This window comes from Dermacentor albipictus, chromosome 3, assembly GCF_038994185.2.
Source record: "Dermacentor albipictus isolate Rhodes 1998 colony chromosome 3, USDA_Dalb.pri_finalv2, whole genome shotgun sequence".
In the NCBI taxonomy this organism is placed as follows: domain Eukaryota; kingdom Metazoa; phylum Arthropoda; class Arachnida; order Ixodida; family Ixodidae; genus Dermacentor; species Dermacentor albipictus.
In genome coordinates, this window is record NC_091823.1 from 51314515 (window position 1) to 51328834 (window position 14320).

Here is a 14320-nt window from a genome sequence, read left to right on the forward strand (position 1 = left end):
CAGTTCCTCAAGTGTAGTCAACCACGGCCTGCATGCTGTGTGTTGGAGGTCACGTGATCTGGTGTGGGTGTCAGGGTCAGGGCAAGTCTGCGCGGGTGAGCTGAGAAGGCTTGTGGCTTGATGCACCGTCTTCCCCATGTCCAGTGTTGGAGGTAATGTGATTTGCCGAGTTACGGAGGTGAGGCACAGTTTAAATGATGAAAAAAACAGCAGTATGAAATGGTCATGTTGTGACAAGCCCCTGCACTTCCCACTGCTGGTGCTGCTCATCTCACCAGGACTGTGACCGCAAGTGCTCGCGGTCATGAAGCTAACTCTTTATGTGTGTATATAGGAGCGTGATGCCACACTCGTTTATTAACAGGATGAATATTTACAGTAATTTATGCTGCCTATAAAGCTACAAGCCTTACTTCATGTAATGGTTTAATACACTTTACTATCGCTGTCAAAGCTTGGCCTTTCCGGCTAGGGCTTGACTTTTTTTGTACTACCTCAAGAATTTCCGTGAAGCATTTCTTCCAGATTGCACTCAGCAGGACAACATTTTTTGATGAGACGATAAAAAATGATGTGTTTATTTTTATATACAGTATGATCAGAACCACAAGTCCTCTTCATCTTTTTCTGGTGCATCTTCAAGGTTCAGCAGATCCCCCCTATCTTCCCCTTCTTCATCAGATTCTGAAACGGCCAGGTCTGTGCTGATGACATTGTCCTGGGCTGCAGACGGCTCACCGGTCTCAATGCTTTGTACAGTGGTATTGCCATCCATTTGGTCATCTTCTCCTCCTACTTCCATGGCTTGCGGTGCATCATTTTCCATTGGCTGGAAGTGATATTTGCCTTGAAGCAGGAACTCGGATGGGTCATAGTTCTCATCTATCATCTCGGTGTCTTCCATCACCTAGGGACAAAATATGTGCATGAAGGTTAACATGGCATAAAAGCTACATCACAGAGAAAACGCCATGTCTCGAGCAAGTTAGCTCCCATGCTCCATAAAAGTTCATCCTAATTTAGCCAGCCATAGGAAAGGCTTAATTAAAATTAAAGACAGATGTGTATCACTATTTGTTAAAGAGTGCTGATGGTTAACAAATGACCTCTATCCAGTAATAAACTCATTGGCTAGACAGTACCCGGACCATCAGATACAGGTGCCATGTCTTGGCATCAGAATTTGTTTTCTTAGACAAGAACTTCAAGGTTTAGCAAATGGTTTGTGTTCAGCAATACATTCTACAGCTAGAAGATGGCACTCAGACCTTCATATAGAGGTGCCATGGTGCCATGTCCTGGCCACAAAATGGGGGGGTGCTTTCAGTGGAGCATGTAGATTAGCAACTGTAAGCCATGGCCAAGTGTAACCTCAATTTAACCCATGCTTAGTGGTGTCTTCTCACCTCTGGTTCCTGCACCATAGAGGCCCGTGTCATGAGCACATGGGGGTGGTCATCATCGGAGTCCCCTGTCATGTCCTCTTCCTCAGGCTCGCTGTTTTCAGGTGTGATCTGCAGGTCCTGGTCCAACACACTCTTGTCTGGCCCAGTTGTGGATGACGGACACCTTCCTTCAAGCAGCGAAGTGTCACCCTCTTCATCTCCTTCCACATCTACAAATTCACAGTCCTCAGGGGCTCCACTGTCACTGCGCTTCCGTGACGACAGCTGCCACATGCACAGGGAACACAAAGTCAGGACACGGTTAGAGGTGGATAACGCAGAGAAAATAGAGAAACATGACTGCTATCTTTTTTGGCCCAGAACTAGAGCTGTGTTTTAGATTGATTGTTTTTGAATATCGCATCCACTGTTACATGATGCAACAGCCAGCAAAGTGCCTTACTACACATCAGACACACGTGACTACTACACAGCAGGATTATACAGAGGTACCACCCAAGAAACTTCATCACGTCTGCTTTGAGCGACTTGACCAATGAGCATACAGTGAAAGCAAAATCATGAAGTGATTGACCAAATATAATCACGGTGAGAGTGCTTTAACAGCCTACATTTTGAATAGGGCACTAGTCAGCTTGTCAGCAGCAGCCATACTGGGCAATATTTAAAGAATATCCACTTTAACTTCAAGCTAGACAAAGAATGGTACACAACGGCTCTGGAGTAATTTAACAGCACAGACGAAAACCAATGCTTCTGACTCCAAGCAACTTTCTTGCTCAAATATGTCACCCCCCACCCCTCGCTAGAGCCAGAACAAATCCACCCAGTGATGGCTTGGTAATGATATGCACTTTTGTAATAAAGTTGATCCTGTTACAGTATATCCTACCCACATACCAATCTCCTCTTAAAAAAAAAAAAACTTTCATAGAATGCTGCTTTAAGATTTAAATTGAAGAAATAAAGCCATAAATAGGAGATGTCCCTTTCATAAAGCAGGTAAAATTCGGGCAAAGTGTTTTAACATTAAATGTAATGACTGAATTTATTCTACAGTATCACGGACAGGTATCAGACAGCTGTTAACCAGATGGAGAAACTTACCCTAGCAAGGCTGGTGTATGCTTGAGGATCTAGGTCGTCCCGTGCCATGTCACTTTCAGCAAATGTGCTGTCCTCAGCAGGGTAGGAGTTTCCTGTGGCCACCGAGTCAGTGTCAGCTGCCTCCAGAGCTGCTTCCTGAGCCACTTTGATGGCCTGCTCAAGCTGGCTCAGCTGGCTGTCATGCTACGAAAAAAATGCAGCGGCATAAAATTTTATATTTGCAACATTCCGCTCTAATCATTTATATTCAGTGGCTTTGCTCAAATGTAGGCACGCATGCACAAGCATTTTCAGGTCTTCGAAGGACTGTCCACACATTGACTGACGTACCCTTCAGTCGCTACATCTACATATGGCACATCTACATTCTCTTCTTTGTTTTTTTTAGTGGTTTAGGACAATAGCAGCAAGGAAACAAGAATAAAATAATTACTGCATTTGAATCAGCAGCTTCTGCAGATTGCACTACTTCAAGTTACGGCAGCAAAGCACTCACAACACAGTGATTCAATGAGACTGAATACACCGTGTAGCTCATAGATGCAAGACTATTCATCTGCGATTGAGCCACTAGCGACCCTTATTGTGCCATATCGGTTGAAATTTTTAACCAAAAAGTACATTCTTTCCGAATAAAGGTTTATATCCTTTTCATCAGGCTGCTAAGCCTTGCTCAGAATGCAAAATCGGGACTTTGTTCTGAAATTATAAAATAATTATGCAATAATTATAAAGGTACATAATCACAATGATAGCATGCTGCCTAGATTCACACAAAAAGTGCACCACTTCTTTAGCACTTTGCACAAACATTTGGGGTGTGGCTATTACACCAATAAATGTGAACTATTCCTTTTAGCCAATGGCATCTTCACAATGGTTTAGCATCATGAAATGGTAAAATTACCATACAAACATGCTTGGGCTGAGATAGACAAACACTGGTAGGTATACAATGCGTTGTTGTGTGACTATGGTCTCTGCCCGGTACAGAGAAGCTGAGTTTGTTGCCTTGTTCAAATGCTATAGTTATGGGTGTGGCATATACACAAGTAAAATCTGTACACATTTTTTTAAGAAGCTGTTAAATGAATCTAGATCGTAATATGCATATCTATTTTATAAAGTTTGATTTCTTTTTCAGGGCTTAACACCAATGTTGCACGAAAATGAGTAACTAAGGAGATCTTGAAGTGCCTATTAATTATAACAATGACCTGGCCAGACAGCTTGAGTATACAGTTTTATCCAAATGCTGTTTGTAATATTCGGTAAGTTGAATGTATCGTACAGTACTGGTCTATGCTGAATGATGTAATGCAAGGTGCAGTAAAGGGTTAACATGTATAGTGTGTGGCTGAACTTTTCAATGCTTGATATCGTGAAAAGAAAAAGAAATAGGATGTGTGACCTGATACTGCATACAACAAACACAGACTAGGACTAAATAATAAATAAATAGAAACCACGTGTACAAATACTAGTAAACCAAGTGCTCAAAGGGTGTTTGTTCACTTTATCTGCCATTTCTGCTTAGCTATTCTTCAACTTGCAGTCAGCAATGTGACATGAAATGAGTAAGACCCAGCCCATTGCCAAGCTTGTCTCTTGCTGCACCTCAACAAATTTTTGGTATGAGGGAAAGTCCATTTCCAAAATATCACATAAGGTCTAGAATTTGCTTTCTCTCCTTGCTTTGGTGCTTAGTGTTTAAGCCCACTGCAATGATGAAAGAAACTTGTCATGCAATAATCCTGAATAGCCATGAAGTGCATTTTTCGGCTGACGACACAGAAGGAAGAGCTCTTGTTACATTTGGGCAAATGAGGCATATGTTAAGGTAACTTACAGCTGTAAGCTAACAATGACAACAAATGCACACACCTCGTCAAGTGCCATACGGCACGCGTCAACAATTTCTTTAGCCTTTTGGGTGAACTGGCTGTCAGCACCATTGAACTGCATGCTGTTTCGGTAAAGCAGTTCAACATCGTTGAAGAACTCCTCTCGGCTGTGGTACTTGTGTGCCTTGATGTTCTTGATGATGGTGTCCAGATCCATGGGGCTCTTGATGACCGTGTAGTAGTCCTTTACAAACTTCTTGTTGACAGGCTTGTGAAAGGGCCACGACTCAGGAATGCTCTTGAGGTGGTCAGTTACGATGCCTTCCAGGATGTAGGACAGGGCCACCTGGTCGTCGTCGTCCAGCAGCGGGTTGATGGCTTTCTCCAGGCGCATGAGCTTGTCCTCCTTCTCAGCAAAGCGCTTGATGCACAGTTCCAACATGCTCTGTGCCGCCTGTGTCAATGGGCTCTTGGGGCCTGGGTGGGAATGTTGAAATCAATCAAAATAACAATTACAGATTACTTGTAAAAATGCTTTGTTTGAGTGCCGTGCATGAGCATGGAGTGGTTGAACGTTTCAGAAGCCTTTCTTTTTAACACTTACATGCAGCGCAGCTCTGTTAAGCAAGGTCTTAAAGATAGGTTACCGAGTTCTTTTCACATTTATCATAATTATGAGCAATATTGTGTGCTCTTATCATGCTACCTACTCACTCTGCTGATTTCACCTACACTAAGATTAAAGGAAAACTGTAGATTTGTTGTGAATATGCCTAGCAGTTGTCTAAACTCAAATTACGCTGCACTAGTTTCAAGTATAGACCATAAGTGAGTCTTCTGTTGAGAAAGTCATTTTTTTTAACACAGCAAGTCAAGCTAGAAGAAAAGTGCGACTTTTGAAGATGTGAAATTTCCTGTCAGCCAGATAAGGACGTGCCATCACACTCAAATAAACAGTAAAGAGGTAATGTGCAATGGCTTTACATGAACATCTATACAGAGATAAATGCTTTTCTTCTGTAAGGCACCCACAAGCAGGTAGAGTGCAATCTACTGTAAAAGGGAACACTCAAATGTGCAGCTCTCATTTTGCTGGCTCCCTAGCTGCAAGTTGTGGAAGCAATGTCAATGCACTGCATAGGTGTGTCGAGAGGAGTCAGAGATACCAACTACATGTTATCTGCTGCAAATCTAGGAGATTTTACTCTTGCAAGGGAGGAAACTCCAGACATGCTCTGCACTCTAGTGTACCTTCTCAGTGAACCGCTCTGTACATAAGCAACTTAAGAAATTGATAAAGACAGCAAGAACAGCAATTGCAGGTAAACTCGAGGTAAAAAAGCTAGGCTAGAAATCGCAGCGAAACACAGGCAATAAGAGTGCCAAGAAACTGACCATTGTAGAGCGTGCTGTTCTCAACAATCTGATTGACATCAACAAGGAATTCTTCCCGGCTCTGGTAGCGCTTCTCGTGCACCTTCTCTCGTATCCGTTGCAGGTCCATCGGCACAGTGACGATCTTGTAGTAGTCCGGCACTACCTTTGCACTGACGGGATGCCAGAATGGCTGTGTCTGCACAATGAAGGGAGCATGCACTTAAGACTGCTTATTTATGCATAACAAAGGCATGTCAAGAAAAAAAAAAAAGAAAGAGTGGCGTCTCAATAATGCGCTTTTCACCCATGTTAGTTACATTACAGTAAAACGTCATCAATTAGACCCTCGTTAATTTGAAAAATTGTATAATTCAGACTTGTACTCTAGTCCCGGTAGGCATATGCATTACCGTATTTACTTGCATAATGAACGCACTTGCATAATGAACGTAGCCCCCACTTTTCCAATCAAGGAGTGTGTTTTTTTTTTTTTCTTTTACTCGCATAAAGATAGCACCCTGAACTTGCTGCCATGAAGTAGGAGACACACAGTGTCTGATGCTGCATCCGGCGGGTGCAATTGTGTCTAACGCCATGTCGGATGCCAAATCGTACCGCGTCTCCTACTTTTATTGCGATAGCAATTATATGGACACTCCAGGCGCATTTTCACCGCCGTCGCCGTCGCTGTGCGCCGCGTGGTGTAGGTGTGAATGAAAGCGCGTCAGGGAAACCAACGGTCGCAGCTCAATCTGCGACCGTTGGTCGCAGATTGAGCTGCGGGGGAGGAGAGTGGCAGGAGAGTGGAAGGCAGGAGAGTGGAAGGGGAGGGAGGGAGGGAGGCGCGGCGTGTTACGCCAGTAGCATCTGCACATTGTGCAGCCTCGGCAAGCCCTATCTTCAAGGCGACCTGCGTCGAGGGCTGAGTCGATGGCGGCTCATACCTTTGTGTGGGCCGCGTTCTCACTGCTCAGTGTGCATTGAAACGAATGTTTGGAAGTTTATACAGATGATAAAACTACTATCCTTACATCGTGTAGCTCTCTACACATTTGCTCTCGCAATTGATGGTTCGTATTTCGGGTGAAACTGACTTCTTTGTGGAGGTGGCCACGGAAAAAAAAAAATTGCTTAAAATGTAATATGTTTAGCAGTTTTCTTTTTTTTTTTGCGGGGTAAACCCGCATAATGAACGCACCCCTTAACTTTATGGATATTTTAGGGGGAAAGAAGTGCATTCATTATGCGAGTAAATATGGTATTTAATGGCATCAAACTTTTGTTAATTCAGACATATTTGGCCGCCCACTGCTTCATTCAGACAACCCCCAGAGTGTGGCGAGCGCAGGGCGCTGCAAATGTGCAATGCAACAGAGTAACAACAGTGCCAGCGTCCAACCGAAATGAAGTAGCAGAGTCTGCATCGCCATAGTCATCAGCGGAAACCGTACAGGAATGACAGGCACAGCAGAACGCCTTGTACCTATTTGAGTCTTCATTCTTGGTATATCGCATTATCATCACCAATGACCCCGCACTGGCCGTGTGCCTTTAGAAATGAGTAGATGCTATCCATAATCACCTTAATAGCGACTACGGTTTCATACACAACATTAGCGGCGAACCGTAGTTTCGGTTTGACTTAGTGCATGCATTGTCCGCGCGGCTTCTGAACTGTGAGGTCGCCATCCACGATAGCATCAATCGCAACCGTGTTTCATCCGCAGCAGTTTCAGAAAATGGTAGTTTCGTTTCGACGCAGTGGGTATCTGTGATCGCGTCAACAGTTTTGTTCGCAGTGGTTGTGGCAAGCAGTACATTATCATTTATTTGTATACTCCTATTTTTTCCACTTTTCACTTCCAAAAAATATAATGCATCTTCTAACTTTTTGGTGAGATGGCATGGCCCATAACTTTGGCCGCACCTTTGCCATACCACACAGGCTTGGTATGGCAAAGTGTAAAAGATAATGAGTTCAAATGAGAAAATGGTAATGACAACAAGCGTGCACATACATCAGGCAGGTCCCGCATCTCATTCAGTATGGTTTCCAGGAGGATGGAGAGAGTGACCACTGGGTCAGTACGTCGACGGTTGGCCGACTTGTTTGGCTTGCGCAGGTAGTCACAGTGCAGGACAGTGCCTGCACGGCGTCGTTTCTTGAGGGCCATGGCCTCCTTGGGGAACTTGAGCACTAGAGACTTGCGCCGGATCTCATCTGCGTGCTTGATAAGTTGCTTGGACAGCACCACACGCGTCTCATCCACCTGCCAAATCATCACAGTGAGGAGCGAGTCCACTGTTATAGGTTAGCGAACATGTGACGCCAACATGTGACACAAACATGAAATGGCATAAAAATTTGTGAAAGAAGTCCCTTGCGAATTAATCATTTCTGACTAAGACTACAAATATGTTTGAGAGAAAATCCAGTAAGGGGAATTTGCGTTTGTACTAGAAAAACAAATTCCAATTATAATTTTGGCAAAGCAATAACATAGGACAGCCACTTCATCAATGCAAACTTTTGTTGCTCTGGTACAGTGAGGCACAATGTTACTTAAAGCTGAGCTGCCGTGACTGCATAGACACAGTGATAGGTAAAGAATAGCTGCTGTGCTCTTCACTCAATAGCTTCACTTAAAGTTGAAGAGTGGTTCTAAGTTTATCCCCTCCCATCACAACTTTTATGGACTAAAAAGTCGGGCACCAGATTTCACAGAACGGCCTTAAAACACCTTTCTTCCTTGTGGGAATCAAACATCCTATGACTTCACAACCACTGCTGCAACAAAGAGGCAGTCAGTGACATAATTATCACCTCTCAAGATCCAAGCACATTTTAATGTTCACAGGCTGTGCAACCTGCAAGAATGCATAACTTGTTGGTTTCAAAGCACGCTTAGTCTCTCGTACTTGAAGCATATTTACCTAACCTCTACTACATGGATACTTCTGCCACTTAAGTACTTTTCATACAATTTTTAACACTACAACATGTACAAGTTTGTTCATAAACTACATCACTACATCAACTTATACCATTTCTTGAAGTTAAAAAATTTCATTATGAGCAGCATTGAATGCATTGTTATGCTTAGGAGTTCATCTCAACTACATCGCCGACTGCAAAGCTACCTTGCAAGCTACCTTGCATGCATGTGCACATTTCCAAACTTTTTTTTATTTTCTGCCGTCTTTCGGGCTGCCATCCTCTTTCTCCACAGAAGGTAGCTAACTACATTCTACTTTGATAAACTTATATGTCCTTATCTTGGTTTACTCGATATTTATCCCTCTATGCCATCTAACATCACAAGAGTGGTCACAGTGCTGCCAGGGCAGCTGGAGCACTGGCAAATTGGCACACATGCCTTGACAAGGTTGTCGTCCTGCAGTCCACAGCCCTCTTCTTCTTCCTCCTGTTCTTCTGTCATGGCCACTTGCACGGGAGGCAATGGGGCCATGGGCTGGTACTGGGGGCAAGCCTTGTTGGTGCGCATGTGTCCGATAGCCCCACATGCCCCGCACTTTAGCTGCACAAAACCAGCACAAACATGCACACCAGTCATATGTAGCAAACAGTAAGGTAGTTGTAGTACACGCCCATACCCACATGAGGGCTAGAAGGGTCACTGTATATGCGTAGTAGGCTACCAGCACCGTGATGAGGGTGTGTGTCATCATGATGAGTATTTTAGGCCTGCTCATAGCCTGCTCATATTTATCAGAAACATGTTCTCATCGGTATGTAAAAATTTTTAAACAGTGGGAAGTGAATGCAAAAGCACCTATTCAGTATAGCTCCCAAGGTATTAATCACCTAATGTTGCAAATGCCATCAACTTATCCAAACAACGGTCTCTATCTAGCTTCCTCAAACTTATAATTAGCTGACATGAATAACTGTTCTTGCTTCTTTTTTTTTACTGATTCTTTGACTAAAAGGACACGCACAAAAAGTAACACATTATTACAACAACAACAACAAAAAATCTCGCACTACAAGCTGCTTTTGTCAACGTTGAGTTAGGCTCTCTGACAACTGTTCAAGCTAAATGGAATATGTTAGGAGCTTAAGTCCATGAATTAAACTGGTGCTTCATAAAAATATGGTGAACTGTGAACCATCGAAAGCATATCATACTACAATGCAGACCACCTTTCTATATTCTGCAATGTAACAAGCCTTTATATTGATTTGGTTGGTTGATTAATTAATTTGGGCTTAATGTCCCACAGCAATACACAGGCTATGAGGCATGCTGTAGTGGATGGTTTTGGATTAATCCTATGGCTTGGAGTGAAATTTATAGCTACCGAGCCATGAATTCCATTCCAAGCTGTAGCTACTAAGCCACCACAGTGGCTTTCACATTCATTGCTGCACTCATTGTGTCCCTTTATTCAAGTTACTAAGTTGCTTTGTGATGGAACTAACCTGCCACACCTAATGTCTGAAATTACAGTTCAGAAAGCAGTGCACAAGCTGGTGAGCACATTCTAAACTGCATTGTCGCTACAAATTGCCAAGCATCATTATACACCACCTATGCCAGATGTTTAGCCAATGCACTTGTCATTTGGCTAAGTTTTTTCTGTCACATGTGAGAGAGCCTGCAAATATACATCTGATGCATATAAAAAAAAAAAGCAGCGAAGAATCTCTACAGAAAATTTACTCCACAATATAGGCTAAATTTTAGTAAACTCTGAAAAATACTTTATTTACCACATGATCATACAATAATTTTTTTGTGGATCTAGTGAAATCATCTGTTCTAACACTTCAGAAATGGCCCTATATTTATCACATACACGCCTATCTAATTCCAAGTAATCAATATTGTAATAATATCACTCGTGATTGTTCTGACAACTGACACTGGCAAGTTTAATGAGGACCAAGATGAGATACATATAAAAGCTAGTGCTCATTGATGTGTAACGATATGATATCACCCCTTATCATGTTGGTTATGATTGTATTAAAACATTTGAAGTTTTTCAAAAGTAGCAGTAGCCTTCTTTGTGCAGTAACATAAGAAAGATGTCTCAGCAATCCCTCAGTAAATACATGCTTTCTACAACATAAAAACATGGTAACAAAAGTTATGTCATTCTCCTTTTAGTGCTACACAAAAAGAGAATAAGAATAGTGATTTGGGCAAGCTGGTATAAGTTCATGGCGTGATTTGCAGCAGGAAGCACTGAATCGCGGAAAGAAAATAACGAAGGGTTAGCAAAAGAAGGAGAAATGCGAGTGCGAACTACCAACTGGATTTACTGGTCAAAGAACACACACGAGTGCCAAATACTAACTCGGTTTATTGGTCAAAGAATACACAGATATATACACAAGGTGATAGGGTTATCGCACACGGTATCAGAGACACACGTCGACATGGGTATATCAATGAACCAGCAGTAAAACATTTGTAAGAACTTATGCATGGCGAGAATTTCAGATAGATTAAAACCAGACTAGACTAGGGTTGACATAGGCCCAAAAGCATGAACTATTTATCGTGTAAAGCCACAGCTAGTTGACTCATGCGCCTGTCACCATATTTCTTAATATAATAGGCCTCAGAATTTTCCCACATTCTTCGATCGTGATGTTTATCCAGCATAATTTCCTTTTCAAACCGATGCTTACAGCTGCAGCCATAGCTGTGCTACACTATGTTAAATGTTCTTCCCTCAAGGACAACTTGTTGTTGCCTTGATATCAATATTCAGTAATCGCGAGATCATGTCTGTTGGGGATACCAACAGCGAAGTGTGAAGTCTCTTCTTAATTACATCTTTGGTCATTCCAAATTAGTAAAGACAGTGATTGCTTTGCTTGGAATTCTTGCAGCTTTAACAAAGCCTTGTTCGTGCATGGTGGCGTACAGCGTAAAAATACACATAGAAAACCTTCTCTTGGGGGGACTCCCAAGGTTCATCGTTTCATCAGTTTGCAAGTTTGTAAAAGTTGTTGAAAATAGTAAAAAAGCGAGACCACAAAAACGAGAAGGGCAGAATAAAAGGACATGAGCAGTAGTTATCTCATATTTCCACATCTCCCATGGTGATTTGAACAAAGTCAGATCACGATACGGAATCAAGGTAGTTTTATCAGCTCCACGCAAGGTCAGACACATTTGTAGGATGACGGAAAAATGCTTTAGTGGGGCACCAAACAAAAAAAAGCTGAACGTGTGCAGTTAATCACGAAAAGAGATTAGTGGATTGCTGCGTAGGGGCTGTATATTGAATACCATTCACATGTGGCCACAGTTGTACAGGCCAAACAGGACGCTGTACAGTCAAAATACTGGGTCAACACAAAAATTATTTAACAAAAGGAAGAAAATATAATCTAGTGTTGAGCTGCAACAGCTGCGGCTGTAAGCCTCAGTTTGAAAAGGCAAATGTGCTGCATCGCCATCACGATTGGGGAACGTGGGAAATTTCTGAGGCTTATTTCATACAGAAATAAAGTGACAGGTGCATGAGTCAACCAGCAGTGGCTTTACATGATAAGGAGTTCACGTGTTAGGGCCTATGTCAACTCTAATCTAGCCGTGCATGAGTTCTTACAAATTTTTTACTGTTGGTTCATTGACCTACCGATGTCGACGTGCGTCTCTGATATCGTGTGTGATAACCCTATCACCTTGTGTATATATATGTAAGTTATTTCACCAATAAATCCAGTTCATAGCTAACCCTTCGTTATTTTCTTTCCGCATTTTGGTGCTTTGCACTGCAAATCATGCCATGAACATGCATAGAAAGTTCTGCAAACTGGTGACTTTACATTGTGCAAAACAGCACTCAAAAATGTAACAAGACAAAAGATGAACACACACAGACTAACAAGCTAGCAACATTCTTTTTAGCAACAGGAATGAATCCAAAAGTTCAATAAAAGCAGCCTTTTACGTTCAAAGAGAAGGAAGAAAATGCAAACAATCCTTCCATAGTGCTTCATAAAGCTTGGGCTTGAGTATTGCAGCCTATCATATAAAAATCAGCTTGCTTCCATTTATCAGGTTGGCCATGCAAGCAAGCGATGTGTTTGTATACTACTTATAGTCTTACTCCAAACAAGACAGATGTTCACCAGACGGAGGCTTGAAGTGATGAGCTGAAGTGTCACTGGAGCCAACATTTCAACAATGGGACTTATTGAAACGTTGGCTCCAGTGACATTCTTTGTTCGACTACTGCTTGCTTCATAGAGTTTCATATTAGTATAACTAGAAGGAAATCTGGTGCTGCGATTGTTCAAGCATCATGGGAATAATGGGAAGTACATGCTTCGGATTGGCATTCTGTTGAGTGGCGAACTAGTCTACAAATATTTTTTTTTGGCAGTTTTGGTTTCGCTTCAAGCACAATTGCGATAACCTGCAGTGGAACAGTGCAACGCAAAGCTCCCTGCCTTTGTTATGTTGCTCGAAGTGGCGATAGCGCGCTGGGCCAGCGGCTGGAACAATGTGTCGCGGTCTGGTGTCGAAGCCCTGATGAGAAAGCGAGGCATCGTAAACGATGAAAAAACATGTTATGACCGTTTGGACCTTGCTTTGTTAAGTGTGTTGGGTTGGCGCTTTAGCGTTATGTGCTTTACGAAACTTCAGAATAGGAAAAAGGAGGCACTACTGATACAAGAATAGACAGTTGTACTTCTAGTGGCTTGACAACAAAATTTTATTGAGGGCTTCGTTATGCATTGCTTGTTTATCTGCTCATTGAAATGCGTGTTTTAGTACTTTGAGAACACAAACTTACTTGTGGTAGGGAAGGTTGCTGCTTCCTGGCTGTAGCCTAGTGTTGCATAATGGGTAAGTGCAAAGCCATGCCTTAATGCTTCGGAAGCGGTACGTCAATATAAAATATGATGAAGCATGCTTGTAGGAGGCCATTAGGGTCCTAGCTAGCACTGCAGCAGATGTGTCTAAAAGTACTTGAAGACGTTCAGCAATCGTGACAGGCGACGCAGCCTTTTGAAAGAGCGAGAGAGTTCGCAAGTGCCTGTCATCTGCGAGAAAAGTCTCGCGTTTGCAGCAAGCAGGCATCGTAGCAGACGACACTTGTAGCATTCTGCTTAAGGGCGCAACACTTTCTCACAATACAACATCTTTATTTCCATCAATACTTGATGAGTATTTTTATATAAGTACATGCACGGTTGTTATTGCTGTTGCAAAAATAAATAAATAATTATTCTCTGGCATTAAATTGGGGAAAGAATCGCACAAGAATGCATACCCTGGTGTGCCCTGGGTGATAAACCATAGCAGACCGTGCTTCCATCTCAAAGTCATACAAAGTTTATGTAGCGTGTTGAACATTATATAACATACTGCAGAAATAAAATTAGATTTTATGCGATAATATTTGAGTATAGCTTCATTTACTGCGCCACAAGCAAACACCACAAGTTTAAAGGTAGAAGTCAATCCGAAGCCTGTACTTCCCATGATTACCATCTAGGTAGAGGCAATGCTCATGAGAGCCCCCGTAGACACTAACGCCACATTTCCTTCTCGGGTACTTACTTAGAAACTCTATGGCTTGCTTATAGCCTTA

The 14320-nt window shown here is 42.4% G+C and overlaps 1 protein-coding gene across 6 annotated transcripts in view; it reads right to left on the minus strand.

Annotated features, from left to right (window-relative positions):
* Positions 1 to 546: 546 nt before the first annotated feature.
* The window catches only part of Taf1 (TATA-box binding protein associated factor 1), a 61371-nt gene continuing 47597 nt past the window's right edge, over positions 547 to 14320 (minus strand). For all 6 annotated transcript variants that reach the window (XM_065446809.1, XM_065446811.1, XM_065446810.1 and 3 more), the window contains 7 exons: positions 9112 to 9273; positions 7753 to 8004; positions 5753 to 5930; positions 4398 to 4834; positions 2514 to 2696; positions 1407 to 1670; positions 547 to 907 (listed from right to left, as the gene is read on the minus strand). In XM_065446809.1, the coding sequence (XP_065302881.1) occupies positions 599 to 907; positions 1407 to 1670; positions 2514 to 2696; positions 4398 to 4834; positions 5753 to 5930; positions 7753 to 8004; positions 9112 to 9273 (1785 nt within the window). In that variant the 3' untranslated portion in view covers positions 547 to 598. The remainder of the gene's footprint in view (positions 908 to 1406; positions 1671 to 2513; positions 2697 to 4397; positions 4835 to 5752; positions 5931 to 7752; positions 8005 to 9111; positions 9274 to 14320) is intronic.